Source organism: Falco peregrinus, chromosome 10 (genome assembly GCF_023634155.1).
Source record: "Falco peregrinus isolate bFalPer1 chromosome 10, bFalPer1.pri, whole genome shotgun sequence".
Classification (NCBI taxonomy): Eukaryota; Metazoa; Chordata; class Aves; order Falconiformes; family Falconidae; genus Falco; species Falco peregrinus.
In genome coordinates, this window is record NC_073730.1 from 34,321,479 (window position 1) to 34,349,160 (window position 27,682).

Below are 27,682 nucleotides of genomic sequence, written 5' to 3' on the forward strand. Positions count from 1 at the left end.
TTTCAGAATCAAACAGCATAATTTGGTCTTTATTCTAACAAATGATACAACCAAAAATTACTATTAGTGAAGGTAAGTTAAAAACATGGACCAGACGACTAGTAAAATGCAAAAAAGTGACATTGTTTCCATGATAATTACAAATTGTAAGGAAAATAAATGTGAAACTGCAGCATTACAGGAAATTTGTTAATACAGATTAAATAATGCAGTTACCCTTGCATGAATTACAAATCAAGAACAAATACTTTTAAAAAAAGATGGTTGCTTTGAATATCAACTGAACGAGGTGGGTTTCCAGCACAAATATATCCAGAGGTTTGTCGTGGTTTTTTTTGTAACAAGTCATTTCAATACATAAATCAAGAATTGCAGTAAAGTGAGGACAGTGACTGGAACAGCAGCTCCTTGAAAGGAAAAAGAAAACGCATTCCCTTTGCCACAAATTAAAGCAGTATTTTGGAAGACTAGTAAAACAGTTTGGTTACGAAACAACCCTAGGAATTCTTTTACCAAAATGAACGGCTGTCTTTTAATATTTGTAAAAAAACCTTACAGCCATCAGAAAAAGAAAGAAAAAAAAAAAAAGCGGTGAGATCAGAAAGAAACAATGCCCTAAACTGTGAACTGAGGTGGTCACTCCCACAGCCCCGGCACGGAGGTTTGCCCCTCTGCTCACGCACCACCGTCAGCTTAACCTCAAAGGGCACCAAGGGGTCGACATGGCGGCTCTCCCCGCCTGTGCCAGCTCCGCTCCTCACCCCACCCGTGTTAACCGCGGGCAATGCCGGACCCCTCAGCTGGCGCATCCACAAAGACGCTTCCAGTTACCCAGACACACACACACACCGGGCCTCCCGGGCAGTGGAAGTCCCTGCGTGTGCACGAGTCACAGTGCAAGGTAAAGCTGACAGGCTGCCTGCCGCGCAGCGGTGATGAGACCACCTCCGAAACCGCTGCGGCTAGGTATTCACTCCACAGGGGACCAGACCTTCCCTTAACACCCAGCGTGGTCTTAAGGAAAAGGGAAAAAAATAAAAATGAAGTTCTGCTAGAAAAAATAAATTACCAAAAGATATCTGACCAGGAGATCGCAAGTGGTACAGGACACCGGTGCCCACAGCACAGCTGCGGACTAAGGCTCCCTCTAGCCTAGAAACACTTCCCCCATCCACAGCACCGGCAAAGCTTCTGCGCAGACGCATCCATACTGACAAATACGCACTTTGTGTCTGTACAACACAAAACCCCCTTGCAAGCAAAACAAATTACAGTGGATAAAACATTTATATCAGTGTGGACAGAGTCACCACTAAAGAACTGCACCAGCACAGCTACGCTGCCAGGATCGCACCTCTTCGTGCCTGTGGATTGCTACAGTTGTGCCAAGACGCGCGTCCCTAAGGTAGGCTCAGCCTAACGTCCCTCTTGCTCGTGAGGACTCCTGCAGCTTGCAGTGCAGCCACCAGGAAACTATGCCCCAAGCGTCCCTGTGTTTGAAGTTTTGAAACTCATCACTAGGAATGTTTCAGAAAACACATCACCAAAAGTTGGAAGGAAATGTACCGAGAAACCGCACACCGAGTCTGACTTCATGAGGCTGTCACAGGAATCCGACAACAGTCACCGAACTGGAAAGGACAATCTGGTTGGAGTCAGATCATTCAGCTCCATAGTAAGAAGAAAAGAAGCAGCAGGGTACGTTCACCGTAATAATGTAAAAAACAACTCCAGTCAACCAAATCTGGGTCCACTCTTCTCTGCTGACACTCCAAATTACAGCAAGTCTTAATATAGCAACCCACTATAAAAAGTTTCTGCAAATCTTAAAATGTATCAAAGTTAGTAGTTGTATAATCATGACTGTTAAAAAACCCCACATAATCTGCAGCCAGAGTCCGAGGAAATGGCAGAAAACACTTCCGCAGACTGCAGTGGGCTTCGAGTCGGACACCTCATTTGCCACCAGAAGATGACATGGGCTGTTCTATAGGCAGACGGAGATACACAGAACCCTCTGTTCTCATGTAAGGCTACACAAAAAGCTTTGTTTTTTCAAGTCTAGAATCCAGTCCACTGCAGTTGTTATACTGCCTAAACCATGTAGCTATGTCCGCTCCTTCCTATGCCAGCCAGCCCTGTAATGGTAATCTGGAATAACCGAAAACGCGAAGTAATGTGAAACATATGGTTCCTTCCCTGCAAGACTGAGAAAAACGATCTCTAACATTCACCTTATGGAGAAATGTTCTTCTGCATTTGCTGAAATTTCCAAGTAACTCTGTGCTCCTGTATGGCGCCTGCACTCTGCAGCATCACGCCTGGCACAAGACCCGATCCAGCAGCACTCCACCAAACATTCTACCCTGCAACGGACGTCAGTTCAAGAGGGCAACAGCAGAAATCTGTATTTGGCCCCACGGACATTTAATCCAGACCTCCAGCACCGACAGGACAACTCAGTCCCTCCATACATTCAGCCCTGGTCTCTCACGGCAGGGGTCTCGGCTGATTCTGAGGAGCACCACGAGGCGGGTATCAATTCATACCGTAGATGTACAACGCTTCAGGAATTCATAATGACTTGGAAGACCAAGTTCCATCATTCCTACTGAATGTTCGACATCTGCTACTGATACAGTACTTTGACAGTAATTACAATTCTACATTTCCCTTTGCTTTTTCCCCCCCCTATAGTTCGATTTTTGATTTGCTTTTGAATTAATAACTCCAGTGTATCGATCATGGTCTGCAAAGTAAACATTACTCACCTGTCCAACTTGCAGGTTTCTAGTGATGCTGGAAGAGGATCAACCTCAACCTCCTATTTTCAGTTTACCTGTACTTTGTACAGGTCCTAGATTCACTAGGACCCCATTTAGAGTGGGTACCACACCTCTCTAGAGCAGCCTCTTTGGGTTTTATACAGACGGATTGCAGAGGTTTTGAAAGAACATCTGCTCCAGACATGTATTTCCACATTCTGTCAATGTGCCTGACTTGTGATAAGCCATCTCCATTTATCACCTGCACAGTTAGTTAGGTTGGTTACCTTTACTAAGCATTGATGGTACTCTTTATTATAAAGTTTGATACTTAACTCTATTGATTTCCAGAAAAAGTTTTAACTACAGTGCACAAAGAATATAATTTTGAAAATATTTACATATTATTTTTTTACAATTACACCACAGCACTTTAATCTAAATTTCTTAATACAAACAAATAGCACCATTAGCCTTTTGCACAAATTCTTTCTAACAAACCAAAAAGCTGGATTATTGTCAAATTAGGAGACTGGAACCACTTGGAATGAGAATAAGCTCAAGAAGCCAGAGCGCTGAAACGCCTACCTATTAAAAATATTAAAAGGAAGGAAATTAAGCCAGAAACATTCTAAGCATTAGCAAATAAAATCTTCCCATGTGAGCCCTATTCAATGTGCACTACAATTAAACTAACTTCAAGAGAAACTTTTTCTTATATGAAGATTTAATGCTCAAACCCATTGTTCTAGTAACTCTTTATACGCACCCCATGTTTTCAAGTGGCTGCTGAATACAAATACAAGGTAACCCAGCTGATGCTCAACCATTATGGAGCAAGTCTCCTAAGTAAGTAAAAAAAAGAAGATCAAAGTGACTTCCTAGCTAACAAACCAAGCATGCTAATCAACAAAGCATCATGGACACAGCAGGGACTCCCAAGCCAGTATGGTGGAGAGAAGTTAAGCGCAGAGTCAACGAAAGGAAGATTAATGAACAGCTCAGTGAAGAAATCAACGGTTCAGAGACATGGATAGCACCACAATGGATTGCACTAAGGTGCTAGAGGAGGTACCTTATTCCCTGCAGAGCAAATGCTGTTTCTGAAGTGTATTGCAGTATGAAAATGCAATTGTTTTAATGGTTACCATTTGGTTCATTCATCTACAGAAAATGCATTCCTTCTAATATACGTTCAACTAACGTTAGAATTACTGAACTATACATAATGATACATACTTTACAATTCATGAAAACAAAGCGTGAAAGAATATAATATGGTCACCTTAAGTATGGTGGGATGTTTCAGAGGGCTAATATCCAGCTAAGACATTTCAACTTTTACGCTAATGGTCCGACAGTGCTTTTTGTATCACCAAGAAATGTAAAAAATTTAAAAACGAATGATAGTCCTCACAGCTGTTAAGTATTATCAGGGTCATTGAGGTGTCAAACTACCACGCTTGCAGTACTGGATGTATAAAAGTGTGAACGACACATCAGGAGACTTGCTGTAAATCAGGAACTAGATTAGATGCCCATTATAGTGAGTATCAGTACGTCAGTCATTCGATGCATGTTCCCTTTTCTTCTGGATTATTAAGTTCATCCCTTCCTTTATGACCCACTTTTCTATCTATATCTGTGGGCTACTTGCATCCACTTGCTTTCACTGTGGTACGCTGGTATTGTTATTCACCACTAACCTTCCAGTTTAGTTAGAGATCAGGAAAACGGCTGGGGTCCTCCTTGTAGTCATCAGGAATAGTGAAGATGGATTCATCAAATTCATCGTAACGGAACTCCTGAAAAGTCACAGTGGCTGTGATGGTGGGAAATACAGGAATATCTAGATAGGAAGCAAAACAGTACAATGAAGAGCCAAGAAATACAGGCTTACCACTAACTGCCAACTGCTACTTAAAGATCTGGAACTTCAGTCTTGCTAAAGACACAGAAGCTTGTTTAGCATGCTATACAACGGTGATTCAAAGCTCTTAAAAAAGGGGGTTTAGAGAAAGTTATTTCAGAATATACTCAAGATACCCTCACCACCAAAAAAACACCCAACTCAATACAGCATTCAAAAAAGTAATTAGTATTACTAATTCAGAGGTTTTCCCTTCTTGATGCAGACCAACAACACAAAAACCAAGGTGCTGTGAACATACAGATTAATCTCTTGAAGTAGAGGACACTGGCCTGAAGATGATAGAAGATCAAATAACCTTGCCACACTTAAGAGTTTGGCTGAGCAAACCCACATGAGAAGATGAGTCTTTTTAACGTTTGCTTGAAAATATAACCCATTTCCAACCTGAATCTAGGCTGAACACTTAAAGAGTTCTCCTCAATAAAACTGGCTTGCCCATGAATTAACGAGCTAAGCAAAAATTCAATCCTAAATAGAGCTGTGCAAATATGACAAGAGGTAGAACACAGTCTGTTTGGAATTTTCTAGCTTAAACAGCTCATTGGTATGCAAGAAGTCCTGTAACACTCGGAAAAGGTACTGTTATTTTTTGGCAGTTTATGCTGTGATAATCTATATCATGAATAAATTGCTTTACACATTTCCGTTTGTTAGAAATGTAATAGTTTTCTATTTATTTGTAAGTGAAAAATATACCAGTAATCCTTGAGGAAAAAATTAAAATGCTACAAAATATTTAACTTATGACCAAGATAATATTTTAATCCAAGGATAATTCAGCATATCTACAGTACTCTGAGAGCAAGACTCTAGCATTAGGAAAATGTAAGCTACAGAGCTCTCTTCCCGATTAGCACTACATTCCCCTTTCAGCTGCACATTTCCCACCTAACACTACTTCCACTAACTTCGCTACACTCTCCTGAAATCTACAGCAACACACCCTTATGTAAGAGTTCTTTTCTAAAACTCAACAGAAGTTTTGAACATACTGCAGGAATAAGTACACTCATTTTGGAAATACAAAGCCACAAGAATTGTTGTAGTCTTCTTACCTAATTTTACAGGAAAGCCTGGTGGAAGCTTCATTTGAACAAATTCTCTAAGTTTGTTAAAGTGCTTGAAGGGTGCAATTACTTCTAAAACATTCAACAATCTGAAAAGGAAACCAGATTTCATTACAAATTCTTGTTTCACAATCTCTTCCTTTGTGTAGAAAAGATAAAAATGACCCAAAGAGCAAGATGATAAAAAAGGAGTTGAAAAATTACATGATGTTTACATATTTATCTCCTTAGACCTTCTGTATCAGCTTCCTCCCACACCCTCTTCCCCATGGACATAAGAAACCTGACATGGTTTTGTACTGGCTTAGACGACATAACTTTGTGCTAAAACTTCTTAAAGGAAAAAACATTTTAGAATTCTGTAGGATTGGGCACATCAGTATTGTGACAAGTTAATGATAAGCCTGGTCAAACCTCTGGTCTTATCAAGTAACGTAAGCTCTTGGCTCTTCCAAGAACAGGCACACCAGCACTGAGGTCTCCAATTTTAACAGTTTAGATGCTTAGCAGCATGACTTCATTCACAGGTTTTAAACTGTCAAATCCCCATATCTGAATATATGAAGAATTCTGCACTCCATAAATACATTAAAACATTTCCTACATATATGAAACATTCATGGCCAATAATTTTGACTTACGATTCAATTCCCAAGGGAAATTCCTGGCTCATAGCTATTGTGGCTTTAAAGGTTTTCTTGCTTTCTTTGCAGACCAGCTCTCTACCCAGATGAGGTGCTCTGCAAGGTGGAGGGGAGAAAGACAAAGTCAAGTTTTTCCCAGTGAAACCTTGGTTTTAAAGGCAGGCAGGCAGACTCAGGTTTGAAAACACCAGTAAAGAATTCTTACAATAAAGCAAATACTTGAAAGTAAAAGCTGTGCATAGTAAAGATGACTCCGTAACCACCTTAATTTAGATGACTACAAGTTCTGCTAAACTGGGAGAAAAAGAGAGTAACAGTTAAGGAAACAAGTTAAATAATTCCTCATAAACATTGTATCAACAAACACTACAGAAATATATACAGCTGACTGCAGGTGTTAATTAAAATAGTCTATATGTGAACAAAGTATCAAGCTGGCCTAGAAAAAGGTTAATTTGCTTTCAGCCTAAAATATCAAACAATCTCAGAGAAAGCAGAAAAGTTACACTTATCAGTAGAAGGCAATACTGGAAAACACAGGACAGAAAATTCTTTCATAGGAGAGGAACAGACAGGTAATAAATAACACATCTTTCCCTCTTTTGCTTTACATTAGCTAGACACCTAGACTTCCCATTAAACTCCTTTCAGTTGATCAGATTATTAAACAAAGTAACATCTTATATACATCTTTATTTCTGTCCCAACAGTAATAGCCGTTGAAGCATAACCTATTTATTCTGCTTGAATATTCATTCTATCTCAAATATATTAAAAATTAAATTCATTTAAAGAACTCAAAACAGAACCATGTGCATTTCTAGTAAGCCTGTACTGTAGTATCATGATATTCCCTGGTAACATCTGTATATAGGCTGGACTAATTATCTTTGGAGAAAGGATTTTTATCATTATTACTTATGTGACACGCTCAGTACATTTTTGTGGTCCTTCTACATTCAACAGCTAGACGGCATGCAGTCTTGGAAAATAAACTCAACTGCTTGCATCTCCTACAAATGAAGCTACTGTTACAGCTGTTTGCTACCCAGCTACACACCTAGAGGAGAATATCTTGCAAAGATCTAGCCAGTACTAGATCTGTACGTCCTTGTATTCCAGAAGTGTGCATTTTTTAACACTGCCACTGCTACTGGAGTCTTATTAAATCATAAACTTTTATTTTAAACATGGTGGATTATTTATTACTACCATAAGATAAATTAATTACAGAAATGAATTTGTCAAAATCTTCCTAAAAAGAAGCCAGCTTAGATGTGCGTATTTTCAAAACATTTAAATTTCAAGCCATGAGTATCAGGTAGACACCCATCCAATATTTTCATTGCCAGTCGATGCAATAATACTGTTTACATATACAGGTATCAACCTCCGAGTGAGCCTACTGAAAAATATCAAACATCTCAAGACATCAAAACCAATGCTCCTCTGTCTGTTTATAGAAAACTATAAACAAAAAGCACACACAAACTAGAGAACACACACACACAGAAAAGACAACACCTCCCACCCCACCCCACCAACCTGAAGGTGTCTATGAAAGTTAATGTCAATAAAACAAAACCACTTACTTCCCATTTTCAGCAGATATGTACTCTTCCCATGTAATCGTATTGGGTGATGGTGGAGTAAGTGACTGCCGTCTGACAGGCTGTTCAGAAAAACATGTCTTAACTGTTTATCTTTCCTTATATTCTCTTAGAATTTTGCCATTCAAAAGATAGAGCTGTACTTCAATTCTACGAAGAACAGCAATAAACTATCCAGTTTGTGGTTGATACTTCACTGGGCTTTTCAACCTCCTGCTCTTGCTCTCACAGTCTCCATTTAGGTATTTGGCCTCAAACTGGATTTTACATAGAAGTTAGCTGGTATTAATACATCAGTTAACCAGTCAATTCATGTGTCTGAATGACACTTAACAAAGCACAAGCTAATACAGGAATAAATTAATCATTTTAAAAAGGCTCTATGCATGCTCCCAGATGATGTCTGGCTCATTATGAATAGCTCTTGATTTCATGGTGATAATAACAGGCTTAGTTCCATTTTAATGAAGCTAAAGGAAAACATGATTGAAAAGAAAGCCCGAAAGGCGTTCCAAGCAATCAACATTTGATCCAAAAGAAGTTGGAGTGATTTGCCACAGCCAAAACCATCATCTTTTACTAAGAGACAAATTAAGATTGAAATATCCAATACCATCACAGAAATTCCTCAATGTGTGCACTAATCAGGATAATCCATTAACATATCACCGTGATTATAATTGTAGATCATACTTACTATTTTAAAATTAAGACAACCAGAATAAAAACATTATCTACAGAATTTGCTGAATGACTGGTGCAAAAGATTATTCTCCTACACAAAAATTTACATACTGTGAAGAGTTACTCAAGCATACCTCAAAATTTTGTTCCATTAAGTTGCCACCTTTGCTCAGGCTCTCCATGATAGCTTTATTTCGAAGAATATCCTCCTCACTGAGATGTTCTCTTCTTTTCCTTGATTCTAATACAAGTCCATTAACCAAGTAGAAATCTGCCAAGAAGTTTCCTACTCTTTCCTGCATGAAAGGAATTGGACATTAACGACTTGCAGAAGATAAAATAAAAACATTTAAATTCTTGTATATCCAAATAATTGCACTTCAGTGCAATAAGGTAACTTCAGTATTGAGATGTTGTAATTTACACAACCAACCACACGAGCCATCAGCGGACAATCGCAGTGAGGTATGTACAGCACAAACACAAGAACTCCATCAGGAACAGATATTTCATACCAATGGGAATTTTAAAGGCAGGAAAGATTGTTTAAGAGTGGCCAAGGGAAGTCTGACTAAAATCCCCTTCGACATCATGCTGTGTTAAAGGATCATTTACACATGTAGAATACGGATATGGTATGCAAAAGGGAAAAAGTTCTGAAATACTAGCTCAGACAAAAACTTGTGATGAACGGCAACACCTGAACAGATCCAGATGAAAACAAAATCCTTCAGAGCTAGTCAGATAGCAATTCCCTAACCAAAGAAGTTACGACACTGGCTGTTTCAATTTCTTTCCCAGGTGAGAACCTGTACCTCAGTCAGGCTGGTGACACAAAAGGAACACCCAAAGGAAACTACCCAGAACACTCCCGTCTTCCTGCATTTCTCTGACAGAGGAGCACGCAGAATCCTCACTACGCACCCCAGAATGAATTTGTGGAGACCCTATACTCCTACAATACAGTAATTTTCAGTACTGTCTGTTCTCCCCCCTGTCCAATAGCTACAGTTTGCTGTCCTTCTTCCAGGTGACTTTCTTCTTATGAAGGCAGCCCATCTTACATGTTCTGTGTGGTCAAACCAGTGACAACTGGGAGGATATGGGGAGATATTTTATCTCCATCCTGGACATCTTACTCTTTTACTCCTTATTTCTTCCCAACCCCATCATCGTAAGGCTGTCTGAACTTTTCTGTCTTTAGTAATGCAGTCTGAAATTTTCCTTCAGCTTACTGTTTTGTCTTCTCGAAAAAGCCATCCCGTTTGGGCACGTGTGAAGGTAATTGATTTGGTTGATAAAGTTGCTGAGTAAATATCACTGCTCATCAAAATGTCAACCTCTTCTTCTGTTTCCATCTCAGATTCCTAGAAGAAAAATTCCCAAATACTGAACAGAACTTAATAATAATGATTACTTCTTCTAAAATATTTTTTTTTAAAAAAAATATTTAAAAATCAATAAACCTTTTGCTTTGGAACTTTTCCCAGAACCAGCATTTCCTGAATTTTCAAACTGTTTTATAGAAGCTCTGCCCAAATAGTTACCAAACAGCTTAATCTCAAATATTAATGCAAATAAAGCATTCAAGTATGATTTATCCAGAAGCTCAGCACCCACACCCTTTGCACAGGCAAAGATCCATATGCTTAAGTGATTGGTGGATAAAGCTATGATTAAAAACTTGACTAAATACAAGGGGTCTAATGAGTCATACCCTTGCATTGGTAACAACCAAACTGGCCACAAAGGGACTAAACGGATGCAAAGCAGTGGCAAGCAAGTTTGAAAATCCACCTGAGGACACCTCAATTAAACCCACTGGAAAGGTTAAAAGTAGCATGCCTATGTGTCTATTCAGACTAATAAAAGATTTTTCCAAAAGATTCACATTCTAGCTTTTGCCTCATTTGGAAGTTTGTGTTCAAAAAGCACTGTTTTTCATAACAAAATTTTATGTCATACATATACATACAGCTTAAGTTATAACAACCCAAGGAAAAACTCATTGGTTTGCATTCCTTTGCAGCTTGTTTGGGTCTTTCTGAGACACATTTTATTTAGTAAAATAAGTCAGGCTTCGGATGTGAAGTAAAAGCTTGAGATATTTCACAACCTACATTCACACGGATCTTTACCTCATGATGTATTCGCTGGTAAACTTTTTGTTCATTGTCTAAAACTACAAAAGATTCAGAGGGTGCGGCATCACCATTAAAAATGAAGCTTAAATCCCCTCGTTGGCACTTCATGTCAGTAAAGTCTATGAGAGTTGTGTCCAGCCTGTGAAAATATACCAATACTTTAAAAGGAGTTATGTTCTAAAAGTAGTAAGTTCAGTTTGCAAGCAGAAGCATTTTTTTTTTTATTTAATCACAACCAAACACACTAAGGCCTAAGTTTTCATAGAATATTTCATAAGTGAAACCTGGATGCAGAAATAAAACCCCCTGCTATTAACAATTACGCAGTTTCACATTATAATATTTCTACTGTTATAAATGCATTCCAAACTATACTTATGTTAAATTCACAGGATAAGGTAAAAGTTCTATTCTGAAAACTTTATTTCAAAACCGTCAGCATGAGGAAGTGGCAGAATTTACATAGCCAGTATGTGCTGCACCCTGAGAAATACAACTACTCCATATGATCAGCATCCTGTTCTACAAGAAGCAACCACTGCTTTGAGGAACAGTATTAGGACATGACCCAAATTATGAGGAGGACTAAGAAACAGACTGATTTTTTTATTTGACTTATTTTAGTTGCTATTTCTATTTTTCACCCTCACCAACACAAAGGAAATGCTTCTGCTGACCTAAATAACTAGAAGATGGAGCCAAGGACAAAGATCTCTCTAGCAACTCATATCTGTTACTGCTAGAATATTTACTTCTTTAACAAAGATGGTTAAAGAACCTGAATTTAGGCATCACTTCAGTTCTAAGAGGCGATTGCTTAACACTCATCATATATTGGCCTCTGAATTCAAGAAAGAATCTGTAGCTATTTCCACTCAGTGCCAGTCGTTAACTCCCAGTCTTGTACAAGCAGGGCACACAGAAATGAGGAGAAAAAAAAAAATGCTTTCAGACTCCAATTTGACCTAAAAAGTCAATTCACACACTTTCACTATCATCTTTAGAAGAACAAAATTTTCTACAGATTGAATCTTCTGGATCATATTCTGGACTTTTTGTTTGTTTTAAACTTTGGAAAAAGCCAGGAAAAAACACCTGAATCCAAACCCCCAAACTAAACCAGTTAAAGAGCTGTGCTTGGAAAGACTCCTGGAAGCACTCTATTAATAGAGTTTGTGAATCTGTCACATTAAGCATTTTAAAAAGAGAAACTATATTCCTTTTTTTACTACACAGACTGGAGCAGCAACATTTCTCCACAAAACACTGAAAATTCATTTATTTGAAATTGTGTTAAAAATACCAAATATCAATTTGCAATCAATCATTGTCATGTCTGGTAGCTAAAGCTCTACACAGCTTAATTGCTTTTGCTTTGTGTTTTAAAGTGACTCAGGAACTGAAGTTAAATTCAGATCAATAGAGAAAAAAGATAGGCTGAAGTTCAAACCACTTCTTGCCTCTAAACACCAATGTACAAACAACAGTGCTGTTTCACAAACGTTTGCAGACTCCTCGGTGATTTCTTTAAGACCACACTGGAACCCAGTGTTTTCACTAACATGCAGGTTATTTACGACTTGGATAACACACACTGTAAAAATCAGTGCTTACCTGATATTTATACCTTGTTTGTGTATTTTACATGCATCAGAAGGCAGAATTCGGGAAAGTAAAGGCACTAAAGGTAAGGAGAGAGAACGCAGTTAGACATTCAGATTCCTCTGCAAAGTACTTCTATTAAAACTATGCATCAGTTTGAATCTCAATGTATTTTAATACAAATACAGCATACCCATTTTCCATCATAATCTCAATACAAATACAACTGACTAATACCAGGGTTATTTCCATTCAATAACTGCAAAACTGATTTGTAATTGTACAGACTACTTTCAGCATCAGGAGGTAATTTAAAATGTCCTCAGCTGCAGCTAAATCATTTATAAATTCTAGTAACTCATCTTCTAGATGTCTGAAATTTTAATTCTATGATTTGACAGTTTACTCATCTATTGTACCAACTGAAAGCCTAGCTTTGTAGCTAGCTAGCTTTAATTGTTTAAAGCAGAACACCCACAAGCAGGAAAAAAACCCCATCCAATGCACTAAGCTTAGAACATCAAGCAAACATTAAACCACCGGTGGAACAGAGTCGTTACAGTATTACGAGATGGATATATGAGACTGTAGCTGCCCTTATGCTAAAAAGGACAATAAAACCAATTCAACACACTGGCATTTCAACACTTCCTTCAAAATGAACTAAAAGAATTAAGTCCACCGGTAAAATTTAATTAGCCTGGAGGACCAATAATTAGGACAGAGGCACTGCCCAGAGCACCTTTTTCCCTTCCAGAAAGGGAATATATAGAAAAAGACTAAGTAAGGTAAACAGCAAGACTCCGCATTGACTCCTGGAGAAGAGAACCCCTAGAAGTTGGCTTTACCCTGGCATCACTATTTCTGTGCAATGTCTGACTGTCACCATCATACTCCGCAAGTCAGGCTGCAGCCTTGTCACTAAGCAATGTCTTATCTTACTCCATGCCTAGTTCTACTCTTTTTTTACACTGACTCTTCCGTGAAAAATTCCACTCATTACATGTGCAGCACACAGTAGGCCACCTAGAAAAACGAGGTGTTTGTTCCATATCTGTTCAACATTTGATGTCAGCCTGGCTGCTCATTCCTCCTCTGAATATTGGAAGAGGTATACAGCATAGTAAATAATACCTAAACTATACCTATATGAAAGTATATAAAGTTACCAACTGAAATTGCAACCCGTAACAGAAAGTATCCCTTCAGATATTTTGACATTATTCAGACATGTTGGTTGTTGTTAATACATTTTTGCTAATTTATTTAGATTTTTCTTCTACAGGTAAGAGGAGGTGGAAACTGAGAAAGCACTAAACATTATAGAGTCACATAAAGAAGCATTAAGGTGAAGCTAGCGTCTGAAGAACCTATCACATAGCTGCACTTAACTGACAGTCACCATTCAGAGTACAAGCTGAAATTCAGGAAATTAAATGCCCCGAAGTCCAGTTAATGACATCGTTCAAACCACTGCTCTGTCATAACACAAATCAACCAGACAGAGACATTTTAATACTTTAATCTTCTAATAATGGATCTCTTAAAGTAAACAGGTTGTTCCCCTTCAATAGTATCACTGGATCACAGAACAGAATTCAGCTCCAAAATGAATAAGCAAAAATAATTCAGAAAAAAAGTTGTCTGTCCTTTCATTATAATTCAAGTCTTGAGAACTGGATTGTTAGCTTTCCAACATGCAAACCGCAAGAGAATTTAAGCTTGAGAGAACAAGTGTGCTGAAGACTGATTATATTATCTCCCTGTGAAAGGAATATGCAATTGCTTACCCCAACTTTGAAAATCCCAGTGAAGCTCTAGATAGAAGTCACCTAGCTGAGATGAAAGGAAGAATATATTAACAAGGTTTTTAGTCTAAAGAACAATTGTAAAAATTGCTGAAACACAGGCAGAAGTTGTGTTTTGCCAAAGAAAGAAAACTTTTTCTCTAATGTTAGTACTTGAATTTGTACTGAACTTACATGTTTCTGAAGCTTTAACTAGAGCAGAATCAATAATGATAAAATTATGTAAGTCAATTGAACTACACATTTTTAATGATTTTTAAAAAGTCAGTAATTCACACAGCTATTAAGATGTGGATTATAAAAGATTTATTGTAAATGTAAGTTTTTAAAAAGATCTATGGGGCTCTTTGCTTGCTTTGATTGATCACATCCAACCCGATGGAATTATATGGTCTGGCTTAAGTTAATGAGTCAGGTTTTAGCTGGGAGTATTCACATACACAAATTTCAGTTTGCCTTCTGGAAATATGCTTACATCATTACACTAAAATTCCTCTACCTCCATAAACAAATGCCAGCCAACTCCTTTAAACTGCATGCAACGCAAAAGCAAAGTAAGGGGTGACTTGATTAAAATTAGCAAATGTTGGCAATACGCTGAGGTAGGCACATACTGCCACTCCACGCAAGAAGAGAAACACACAACTCTAGGCCAGGTCTTACACTAGCAGGAATAAGGAACAGCGGAGCTGTTTTATTGAGGCTGTACCTGCTTTCTGTTTGCTCTCACACAAAAACTGAAAGCTTTTCACTTCTAGACAGACAGCAGGGTGTGGGTTTTTTTCTTGAATCATTGAAAAACATAGGAACATTGGTGAGCATATTCCTAGGGTGTTATCACTGACGCAGTTTAGCTCAACTTTCCAGATGTATGGTTTAATTAACTCAAGAAAAACGGTTAGTTTTCTACAAACCCATTCATATTTTACCAGTTGACTATGCAGGAGAAGCTCACCCCACCTAAAGGGAAATAAACACCTGTGTTTTATAACCACAACTTTAGCACGCTAGCAGCAGTTTGAAATGGAGCTTTTCTTCCTGGTTTCTGTAAACTGGGGTACGTTTCACTCTGCTCAAGAACTGGCTGCTGCACACAGATGGAGAATCAAACCAAAAATCTTTTTCATTACACTAAGCAAGAAAAGAAAGTGCCATTCATGACTAGTAACTAAAAAAACCTAGTAAATTATTCACCAAAATGAAATATTTAAGAAAGACTTAAAAGTCTAATGAAATAAACACAGATTAAAATTACATTGTTTAATTTTTAGACTGCAAAGACGGCTAGCAGGTCTGTCTTACACAGACCTTTCTATCTGAATTTCTAGAAGTTAAGAAGGAAGTATTATCTTAAAAACGCACATAATTCTGTGACCCCTTAAAATGGACACTGTAAGCCAAGACTGCTATTAAGAGCAAAAGAGATCTGTAAAAGCAAGTAAAAAAACTTTTTCACAGCTTGTCAGAGCATCCGTACTAAGAACACAAACCACTGCTTTCCCTCATGATCATGTTTTTGTCAACATAACTGCCTTGAACTTACCTCTTTCAGGGCTTTTAATAATCGAGGTCGCTTTTCTTCAACACTTTCCCTGGACTGCTGTTTAAGCTTCCTTAGAAGTGCTGAAACTAAAGAGAAATTAACTATAAGGTAAATCTATTTTTTTGTTAATTACAGGTTAGTGTCATCATTTGACATCTTAAGAAAAGAAAAACCAATGTACGTGTAGCATTTCATCAGACTTTGGAGAAATTGACTTAAAGTTATAGTAATTATACATAGCCTACTCTGATCACACCAGGAAGAGAAACCTCAGTAATTGAATAGAATATGAAGTATACAACCATGTTAAGAGGTCTTTTAAGTGCATATTAGTACACATGCAGGTACACATGTATATTATTTAACATGAGCCTATAGATTGCATAACATCTACTCCCACTGAGAAAATTCTTTAATAGTGAGGAGCTGACATGCTGTTAGAATGTTGTTAGAACATTAAAAACCAGTGCATTAATATATTAATATATCTATAATATATAGCAAGTTTTCTGCTATGGGACATGGTAATAGCAAATAGTATTAACATCCGCTAGCAAGTAGTAGTAGAATAATTTTCCTTTTACTACTTCATATCTAAAGTGAGTAATCACTGAATTTGCCTACTGAGATGCAACATAAAAGCAGTATCCCATTGCCAACTGATATATTTAATATACATATGACCACACACAGAAGTTCCAATTAGATAATCCCATACACCTGAAAATCTATTCTGACCATGTAACTCCAATTTTTAAAAAAGAAAACTGATTTATAGCTATTACAATCACTTTAAGCAAATCTTTACTTAGGTTTATGTATCCTGATGCAATATCTTTCTTATCAAGCAAATGGACACGTGTAGAACTTGTCATATCATATTTAGATATAAAAGGTTCAGCTGATTAAGATAAACTCTTCAGAGGACAAAACCAGAAGTACTGTAATAAACTGTAGCTTGAAAATTCCTGTCTTCCTGGTCTGAATGAGGCCTCAGTTTCTGATCAATTCGGAAGCAGAGGTTCTTACTCATTTGTCTGTCTCCATAGCTGATGGCTTCTGCAAGAGGGCTCCATCCCTGAGCATTTTTCACCTTTACTGGAGCATTATGGGCTAAAAGCAAGTGGGCACATTCTGTAACAGAAAAGTAATAATTATTTACAGTAAACGTCAGGGATGTAGCAGTATCATTCACAATAAAGGAAACAGTACTAAAGCAAAAGCACTAGCTATTCAGTATATTAAACAGCTTATCAAAATACATATCTGGATTCGGACTCAAACTTTAGACAAACAAAAAGCATTTATGTACTTACAGCACTTCCCAGCTAAGTGTCAGCACTAAAAACATAATTGGTGATCAACCACCAATTACATAACCTCTGAAGCAATGTCTCTTCTGCTTCATGTATTTTGCTTTTTATAAAGCTGTATTTCTGCATGTGCATACACCCCCTCCCCCCACTATGTAACAAATATTTTTAAAACATGACATCAGCTCTACTTAATGCGCAAAACCGTGTAGGCAAGACACCTTTCATGGTCTTCCACACAGGGAAGTTGCGCATGGTCTTCCCCCCCTCTGTCTCAGCCCCCTTCTCCCAAAGGTCAACAGTGAACAGATTTGCTGGAAATGGGCACGGAGACACAGACTTTAGGCAGCTCTTGAGAACACGGCCTGTACAGGTGGCAGAGAGGAAGCCGTGGCACTAACACATCCCCATGCGCTCTGACATCTTGTGGTAAACAGCATCTAAAGTGGGCCAACTAGCATACTCTGACCTAGGAAAGCCTCAGAATATGTGCATAACCGGCCATACAACAAGTAACAGGTATTGCAGGACTAACAGCGTGGATACCTGGAGCACTAATATCAGAGCACAACTCATGGTCCTGTGCTCCATCCACACAGAGGTACACTTGCAATGCACTACATTTTTCATCAACATCAGTAACAGCGTGCATCACTGCTATCCCTGACGCTCAGCATGCACACGCTGTGCCAATAAAGCAATGTTAACATCTCATCAAAAATACACAAGTTCCTAGCAGAGCCATAGCCCAACCTGCACTCCCTTCTCTGTCTGCAGGTAAAAGGTAATGCTAGAATGATGAACAGTCCTTAAAATTAAGGACAGAAGCAAGCTTTCAGTGTTTCCATGTTTCGAATAAGCTGTCCTCATTTGAAACGGGTTCTTCAGTTTCTAACTACAGAAAGTTTCCTCACCGCATCTCATTAAAAATCAACCTGACCCATATGCAAATGTGAAGCTGGAGCTGTAGGCTGAAGAAATATCTCATTAGGAATAGGATGGGCAGGCATGACGGATAGAGGAACTTCCTGGATTATTCTACTACTATAGGTGTTACAGGAAACTGTCCTAGTCATTCCAGATGCAACAATCATGAGTCACTGGCTAGCACCAGTGTTTGGAAAGGAAGAAATACTTCACTGGTGAATATACTATCTTCTGCGGTAAATAAACAAAAGCCCTGACTACTTTGTCAGCAAACACAGAGAAGTATTTTAATGGTTGCTACAATATAGTGCTTAATACAACAACAACACTGCACAGTGAGCAGGCAAATAAGCTTGCATTTATCAACCAGATTACATTTTCAGTTAAACAAACACAGTGTAAATTCACCCTGCACTTCAGAAAAGACTGGCTATAACATTGCTATATAGAGCTGGACAGCCTACATGCATCACCCCAGAAAGACAGCAAAGTGACCTTCGGTATTAACAAGACAGATCAACATGGTAGGAACAGACCTGGGGTTCTTGGTGGATCAATGACTATGCAGGATTCAAAGCTGAGCCAGTAAAACTGGGTATTGTGCTGGATGTCACATACAAATAGCCCTGCTCTAGGCAAGCTACACAAAGGCTCACCACAAGCATCCTAAGGGATGCAGGGCTTTACCCACAGGATGACTGACTATATGGAAAGAAGTCAAGAGGTGAACTGCAAACTGAAATCTAAAACATGCAGCCAATGAGAAAAGGAGTAGAGGCAAGAAATGGCTCTTCCTTCCTCGCTGGACTAATCACAAGGATAACTCATATTCAAGGAATCTGGCAGCACTGAACAGATTGCTTTTTATCCTAGAGCTGAAACATAAAATAACCAAATTTTAAGAAGGACTTAGGACAAATATTCAAACACACTGAATTAAAATTCGTGAACTCTTTTCTATCAGTTTTATCAGAAGCACCTTTGATCAAAATTGTTTGTATTCATTATTGTGGTATGATACCATTGTAGCTATATGGAAAGTGTCCCTTCATGCCAACTAATTGCCTTTTAACCAAAAACCATACAACCCCTTCTACACCCAACAGTGCAAAACTTGTAAATATTAACTAATAACCACGACAAACTAAAGCTTGAAACACTGTGATTAGGCACAACAGAAGTCATACACATTACTGATCATCACTGCTTGAAAACACAAAGTGGTTACAAAACTAAAATCTACCTTACAAAGAAAAATGCCTTGTTTAAGGCTGAGAAATTAAAAAAAAGCTTCTGCCTCTGTTTCCCTCTGTTGTTCCAGGCCTCTAGTCCAGGACCCTCATTGGGAAACAGCAGTTCTGATAAAGCACCGTTTTTTGCAAGTTGAAAAAAATCTATTTGCAATTTCCAGCAGGCAGGCACTTGTAAAACATTGGCCTCACTGCTGTCTCAAAAAGTTTGCAAAACTTTTCTTTTCTTCCTCTTTATTTATTTAAAGTATCCCAGGCTAGACCAACACTGGCAGATTCCAGCAAGCTCTACTGCTTCTTCTTTTGTGTAAGCCACCTCTCTGAACTTCTTCCCTCAAAATTACTTCCTGCTCTAACTCAATTATCTCAGATCACTTCATAGGTATTACCACAACATCCTAAGACAACTTACTGCATTTCCTACATTCCACTCTCTGAATCTGCCAGGTGTTTTGGTTACCAACAGCCCTCTCATGGCGCAGTACCCCGTACCAGGCACAGGACTCACATGGCTGAATGAAACCAAGCCATTCTTGTTTCAGTAACTGAAAAAGAACTTCACTGTCACAGAGACTGAACAATCATACTCCAGGTTTCTTCCCAGTCCTGAAATGTGTCTACTTCCATACTTTCTATTTGAAATAGAAATCTAAAACTTGTGCTTTGAAATTCTGCTGTAAAGAAATCCTCAAAGGGTAAGTGGAAAGATGAGAGCCATTGTGAATCAACAGACTGCAAAGCCATGTAGGCTGTCCTGTGCCCCACATACAGTCTTGACACAGGAAGAAACACCCAGGCAGTGAGCCAGAAATGTGAATCAAACAAGAGGAGTATGCAAAAAACAGGTGAGAGATTACATTTCCACTTACAGAGTCATTTTATTCTAGAGGATGTTATTCTGATTGACTTCAGTGGGAAAAAGCTAACCAGGGCTGTTCAATATACCTCTAGTGAGCAGATTAGCAACACACAGAGCAACACTAATAACCAGAAAAGTGTTGACAAACAGAAAGGGTATCATCACACAAACAGAAATCAGTAACTTCTGTACCATGAATTAACTGCACATTAAAAGAGAGACCTGTCTGGATCAAGTCCCCTGCCTACACACATCGAGTATATCCCTCCGCTTTAGCTGCCTGGATACCAAAGGGGAAGCAGGCGTGCACGTGCTGCCTCCACTGCTTAGAGGAGTTTCTCAGTCTTCTGTGATACTCCAGGTTTCCCAATTTCCTTCTAACTGCAAAAATTGAGGAGCTGGGCCCACCCACTCTTCTTGTTTTAGGCTCATAAAGAGTCCGACTGCTACAACTCCCTTCCACTCTACCCCATTCACTACCTAGCTACTTGATTTTGGCCCTCAAGAACAGCTCTGATTTCTTCTACAGTTTCTCTCTTCTAGATCTGCACAGTGTCTTCTTTTCAGAAAACCTCAGCTTTGAACTAGCTTGCAACACAGGAGCACGTTTAGGAAAACTGGAAAATCTTTTTCTCCTCTTGCCCCTAAGCTTTCAGGATAATTGAAGAGCTAGCAAAATTGATGGGTTTACCTACCTTTATGTCCCAACATCACAGCAAGATGTAAAGGAGTGTTTCCTAAAATAAATAACAGAAATAAAAAGATATTAGATTAAAAGTAACTGAATCCATTGTGATTCCTTCAGGTGTTTGCACATACAACTCAAAACACTGCATGTTAAGAAACTTCAGGTACATGACCTAATCAAGGAACACACTAAAATACACCAGAGCAGTTATATATTTATTTTAACAAGTGTAATCCAAGTGCTTGCTTAGAAAAATGTATCTGAAACACATTTCATGGGCCAAGAGTGGTTTTTTTTTTAAATGACATCTTGAAATTATTCCAGCCAAAGAGGTCCAATTGTATCTTCAAGGAAGAGATAACCCAAGCCTCTACGCCTATCATTGTCTAAAAAGTCTTGACATTTTACAAAGAATGACGTATCTAGGCTAAAAGCTACTCACAAGATATGATACTAATTAAAATTTTAGAGCCCAATTTATTAATTTTTCAGAGATTTAGTACAAATATTTTACTAATATAGTATTGTGAAGTAACACTAACTTCACTACAAAATAAAACCTTTTGGTTATTTCAGTTCCTTGTTTCCAAAGAAAGCTTTGGAGCTTATTAGCAGATATTACAAACATGACCTTATTTTCCTGGCTATGCATATGACACATTTTGTACTTCTGTTCTTAAATATGCACTGTAAGGTACAGAGGGTTGTTTTTCTGGATTAGTGCTGCAACCAGAATTCTGCTGTGTTTTATTTATGTAGCTTAAGGATGCAAAACTCTTCCATTTAACTGTATTACTCTGTTTGTTAATACATTTAAACATTTTCTTAGTGGAGTTAACAGAAAAATTGCTGGCAAACAAATTTATTTTGCAATTATAACAAATTCACTTGATTTTAGTTATTTTGCAGTATCATGTTAGCAATAAGTACTTGCTACATGCAAAAAATTATGTACTGTACATCTGAAAAACACAATCCAAAACACTGAGAGGTTGCTATACAAAGTAGTTGCTAACATACCACAGCATCGTGAAATCTCTTATCAAGATAGAAATTCTGCCTTCGACCGCTTGCCTAAGTGGTTTTGAACGAGCTATTCAACATGTAGCACAAATAATTCTTGCATGTCACTGGCAACATCAGACAGCTACATCCTGGTTCATTACACACACTCTAACCTAACCTCAAATTTTCTATTAATAGATTTTGTAATATCTGTGAGCCAAACAATAATTTAGAATACTGGATGCAGACATTCTTTGTTAAGTGACTGAAATAACAACATTATTGAGGAATGAACTCAAGAATGAGCCAAATCATGTACTCAAAAAATTCAAATTATGCAAGCCAGGGGCAAACACTTTCCACACCTTACCAACCACTTCAAGGGTATAGACAGATAGATAGAGAACAATAGCTCTACACTAAGGTTTCTCTTACATTAATAAACCTTAAAATTTAAAACCACACCCCACCTTTCAAACAGTGAATAAACCAGAGCCAGACAGCTCCAGCAACTACGACTGCTTGGTATAATGGCAAGAAGCAACAAAATGAAAGCTAACCAGGCCCCTGACAGCTTTCCTGAGAACTTTGTTGGATTTCACTCAGCTAACAAGCGGAAAGTGCAGTTGTGCAGTAACACACAGCATTTCAAAACTCCTCCGGACAAGGTTCTGACCAACCTGATCCAGTGTTACCTCTGCTTTGAGCAGGAGGCTGGAGTAGATCACCTCCAGAGAGCTCTTCCAGCATAGATTTTTCTTTGACTCAGTGATCATCTTCATACCAAAAAGTATGCAATTCAAAAAATTACATGGGAAACTCGAATACAGCAGACAAGGGGGAGAAGAGGAGCATGCAGAACAGTACAATAACCGATAAAGCACAGAAATGAGAATCTATCAATTCCAGAAGAAAAAAAAATTAAAAGCTATTTATGAGGAAGCTGAAAAGTGGTAACAAATATCCTGCTTGTTGGTCCTTGGCCAGTAAGTCCCTGGTAAGGAGTTCGTCTAAGATTTAACAAACACCAGCAAGATAAAATAAGATATCTGCTGTACCAAAGGGAGAGGAGCCACACTAACAGGTAAGCCAGGAAAGCACCTTTAGGAAAGGGTGTAAGAAGGAGAGGCAAGGCAAAAACATAGAAAAAGGATATTGCAAAACTTAGAAAGTAACACTATAGTTCCTGGCCAGTCAGGCCTTTTTCTCACTGCCCATGGTTAACTCCTTTCCAGGCAACTCTTAACCCAGACCAGCCAAGCTCAGCGAGCATGGACGCAACAGCATGTGGCTGCTTTAGAGAGCCAGCTGGAGCGTGGTGGCAGGACTGCGGATGGCACGGTCCAATAACAGGCACACAGCACACCAAACCCTGCAAGCACCACAGTAAGCTAATGTACATTTCTATTCCATCAAAATTCCATTACTACTTCACAGAAAGTACCTCCCTAAAACAGTCTCAGCAAGAGCTGAGCTTTGGCACATCCAAAAATCAAACCTGCAAGAGCATTTTGCACAGTTCCATTGCTAATCATCTATCTTAAGATCTGATAAACCTGGGGAGGTCTTGGTGCTCTTTGGGACAAAGAAAATGGGTGTTATCAGCAGCAAATTTAACTCAGACTTGTCAAAATAAGCCACCCACACTGTGTAAGGCTGTATGTCACAAAATGAAGAAATTACAGTGAGGAATCACTCTGCTCATAGAACGTCTCCATGTGATCTTCAGGTTTTTCCCCCCAGCAGGAGAAACGAAGAACTGTTCAAGCAAAAAGACTCCTCTTCTGTGCAATCACAGTCTTAAGCAGAGGTAAGCTTTCACTCTGCCCAGGAAAACCAAGAGAAGACAAAATACCTTGGAAAAGATGAGACCAGCGCTGCCACATCTCCCATCTAGCAGCAACTGCCAACCGTCAATACTGAGTCACAGTGACAGTACTTATCAGGGTCTGCAGTGGACAGCAGCCAAAGATTTTCCATACGTTTCATCTCAGAAACCTGGCTGGCTGGCAGGTGCAATAGGACAAGTTAACTTCTACTCCTTTGGGAGAGATGGGACATGAAAACGTAAACCAAATCCCAGCAGCTGCTGAAACAGAGCCACACTATCATGGTTCTTGCTAGCATTTGGACGATTAAAGTCCCAGACTGATAAATTAATTTCCACTTGAATTCTATCGCACTGCAACCTCAAGTTCCACCAATCCTACAACACCAATCACGTTTAATTGCTTCATCATGGCAAGAACAGCTGCGGCTCCTCTAGAATGTTCACTATCCAGAGCACACAGAATAACTCTAGGTAAAATTAGTCTGATTAAAAAAAAAAAAAAAAAAAAGGTGAACTTTAGTACTAATAAATTTTTCCTAGCCAGCGCACAGTGCCACTAAGCATTTCTGCCAGGACAGGCAAGAGGGTGGGAGAGGGCTGTTTCACTTCTTCCAGTTGCATGGACGGTTTTAACAGCTTGAGGTTTTCAAGGAACCACAGTGCAAGCCACAACAGTAAATGTTAGATTCCATGAAAACAAGTAGCTTTTCATGAGACAGCTGCTGGAGAGAGAGAGAGAGTTGTATATTTGCATCCTTCTCTATGTCATTTACTTATGTAAAAGCTGTAATAAAAAGGGCACTGTAAATAATTAAGTGGCTGACGTGTAGTTTTAATGACTTCCATGCAATTTAATCATAACGATAACATGCTCAATACGATCATTTCTAGACACTAACTAGAACAGGAATGAGCACATACTTGAACAGCTACAATCAAATCCATTCTCTTTTGGCAACGGCTTGAGTCACCACATAAACAAGTCTCACATTTCCCTTCCATCTAAAGACAACTTCATCAATATCTATAGCTTTGGGAAATGAGCAGACAAGCTTCCCTCCCCAAGTCATGTAGCCTACAGGGCCTTATTCCAAGAAAGCAGTGATACCACAGTGCCTGAAATCCTGCACGTGCACTTCCAGGCCATGCAAACAAAACCTGTTTGCACAGAAACACAGTACTTGTCCACGGGTGCGTGCATGTGTAGCTTTTAACCTTCCGTTAGGCAACTGCCACACCTACAGGGAAGCTGGGTCTGTTTTCCAAGAGTAATACAGCAAGATATGTCTATTCCAGAATATAAAACGTTTTTATTCTGAATATATGTTTAAGCCCTTAAATACCTGTGATAGTAAAAATAAAAGCAATCTAATAGGTACACATCCAAACTTCTCCCAATAAACTAATTGCCTTTGTCATGATACTGGTGTTATGATGGGGTTTTGAGGTTAATTTATAGAGAGGCAGGCTGCACTCAATTTACAGACACAGCCAGTGTTTCTTTTATCAGAACACCAAGAGTTTAACATTCTACAGGCCTTGGCTTTTCTGCACTTAACTGCACACTAAAAATGGGACTGAGTTGTTAACAATAACTGTTACTAGAAGTTCTTTCTCCCCTCTGTCACTTCCTTATTATGTACCAGGATTCTCCTGGCTTACTTCCGAGTGTAATTGTAAGCTGAAGTTATCTACCCCAAATAACTCACAATTCAAGTATGTAAACAAGTGACAGATGGATTCAGGCAGAAAGAAAACAATAACAAGGAAATATTAGTCAGGCCTTTGGTATGTGAAGACATCAAGGGTTTTGTTGTTGGGGTTTTTTTTGAAAACTTAATAGCAAAAGAACACTTGAAGTAAAAACTAGGAGAGAGATAATGAGACCGAAATCCCCAAAGCGCTCCTACTGTAAACAGCACTGAGAAAGCAGAAAGATGTTCATTTGAATTTTTTATATGTATATGAGTATGTATATATGTATACATTTTAAAAATGGATGGTATCACTGCTTGTGAAACACATTGAAGACAACAGTGCAGTGAAGATGGATCAGGAAGTGCCTTCAAAGTAAAGATATTAAGCTTATGATGACCAGTTATTTAAGAGGAATTGGAGGAGGTGTAGGAGAGAAGTCAGCAGAAGGAATACAACGAGTGTGAAAATGTCTTCCTGAGTCTGCTGCTTTCATTCTACCAGTATTTGCTGCAACGTTTGGAAAGAAGATGACAGGATAAATATATCTGTAGCTATATTTATAACAAAGTACTTAGAAAAATGTTGTGACAGTTGTAAGAAACAGTCCTCCCCATCTCGATTGAGAGAACTGAGCTGTATATTACTCCCCGTACATTAATCTGTGTTTCAGAGTGCCTAATGTTATCATGGACATGGCTTTTAATTTCCAATTAAGTTATTCTTCCCATAGTACCAATCCCAAAGATTGCTCTACCTTAATGTTCCTTTTTATTTTACATAACACAATTAAGTAAAACAAAGGGAACATTTATCTCTTAATCAGAAAAAGAACATAACCATACCCTTTAATCATAACTTCCCCAGATACCACATGCGGTATAACTCGGCACTCGCCAGCAGGGAGGTATCGCGTTACTTTTGAGACAGGTAGGAAACGCAGAGATGAAAAGTAACCATGGAACTGAAGCTGACTTGACAGGCTGATTAATTTTTTAACAACGTAAAATATCCCCCAAATTAAACCTTATTTTAAAGTATGTCCTAGTGAGGTTTTAAATGTTTATGCGTTACAAAGTAGCACGAGGATCCTATTTCTACCTTTGCTACTGCCACTCGTGTGTCCACAGCACGCTCGCGGAGGGGCAGAGAACAAGAATGGCTCTTTCAAATCGCAGAACTAATGGATTTTAAAAAATAAAAAACACAAGAGGGTTTTTTTTTGGCCGGGGGAAGGACCAAGGCTAGTTCCAAGGACCGAAGCTGGCTTTCCCGACAGCCAAAGACCCGCTCCCGAGCGTGCCGCTCACCCTCAAAGCGAACAGGTGACAGGTCGCTTTCAACAACCACCACGGTAGTTTTTAAAATGAAGCCGGTCTCGGCCGCGGAGCAGCGCCCGGCCAGCGGCGGCTCTCCCACCCTTCGAAACGCGGCGCGGGACTCCCTCAGGGCCGACCCCCCTGGGTCCTCCCCGGCGTGCGGCCGCGCCGCCCCGCCGAGCCCGCCCGCGCAGGGCCCCGGCGGCGGCCCGGGGCACCCCGAGGCCCGGTGGGGCCAGGCCGCGGCTCCCGGGGGAGCCCCCCCGCCCCGGCCGCTCACCGTGACTGTCCTTCTGGCCGATGCCCTGGGTGCGGATGAGGGCCGAGAGCCGCCTCACGTCCCCCTTGAAGACGCACTCGTGCACGGGGAAATGCGCCGGGCACTTGTCGGGCTCGGCGGCAGGGCCCGTCCCGCCGGCCGCCGGGCCCCCCTTCAGCGGCAGCCGGTGGTGGTTGCTGAAGATGCGGTGGCCCCCGGCCCGGCCGCCCTTGCCGCTGCTCCCGCGCCCCCCGGTGAAGATGCCCCCGGGCGTGGCCGCCGCCTCCTCCTCGCCGGGCGCCAGCAGGTCCCCGTCCTCCTTGCTGGGCTTGTGGTCCCTGCGCAGCGAGCGCAGCTTCTCTCCGGTCATCGCCAGCGGCGGCCCCGCGAGCGGCGGGGCCCCGCCGGGAAGGCTCACCGCAGCCGGAGGGTCGATGTGCTCAGAGCCGTGGCGGCGAGTCCCGTCCGGTCAGCATCCCCCGCCAGAAGCAGCCGGAGCCCGCCGCCCCGAGGAGCCGCCTGCCTGCCTGCCTGCCCGCCCGCCCGCGGGGGCCCGCTCAACGGCCCGGCGCCGCCGCCATCTTGGCCGGCTGCTCCCGCGAGAGGCGCGGCGTGAGGCAAGACGTGGGCGGGTATCGCGATACTTCGCGCAGGGCGGGCCCGCCCCTCGCAGGGACCGGCGGTTCCTGCCCCGGCCGGGGTTACGCGCGCGGCAGCGGTGTGCGGTGGGCAGGTC

General features: G+C 40.0%; 1 protein-coding gene across 2 annotated transcripts; it reads right to left on the minus strand.

Moving 5' to 3' along the window:
* ANKRD13C (ankyrin repeat domain 13C) lies at positions 1-27,541 on the minus strand. 2 transcript variants are annotated; one of them, XM_055815448.1, is made up of 14 exons: positions 26,968-27,541; positions 20,845-20,886; positions 16,830-16,934; positions 15,801-15,886; positions 14,240-14,285; positions 12,462-12,528; positions 10,842-10,986; positions 9,939-10,070; positions 8,838-8,999; positions 8,002-8,081; positions 6,407-6,505; positions 5,754-5,854; positions 4,472-4,614; positions 1-3,610 (listed from the first exon to the last, which is right to left on the minus strand). In XM_055815448.1, exons 1-13 carry the CDS (start codon positions 27,314-27,316, stop codon positions 4,484-4,486), a joined length of 1,545 nt encoding a protein of 514 aa, XP_055671423.1. In that variant the 5' UTR covers positions 27,317-27,541; the 3' UTR covers positions 1-3,610; positions 4,472-4,483. The 2 variants fall into 2 exon arrangements, with proteins under 2 accessions (XP_055671423.1, XP_055671422.1); XM_055815447.1 differs by having other exon boundaries at positions 1-4,614.
* Between the last annotated feature and the right edge of the window lie 141 nt (positions 27,542-27,682).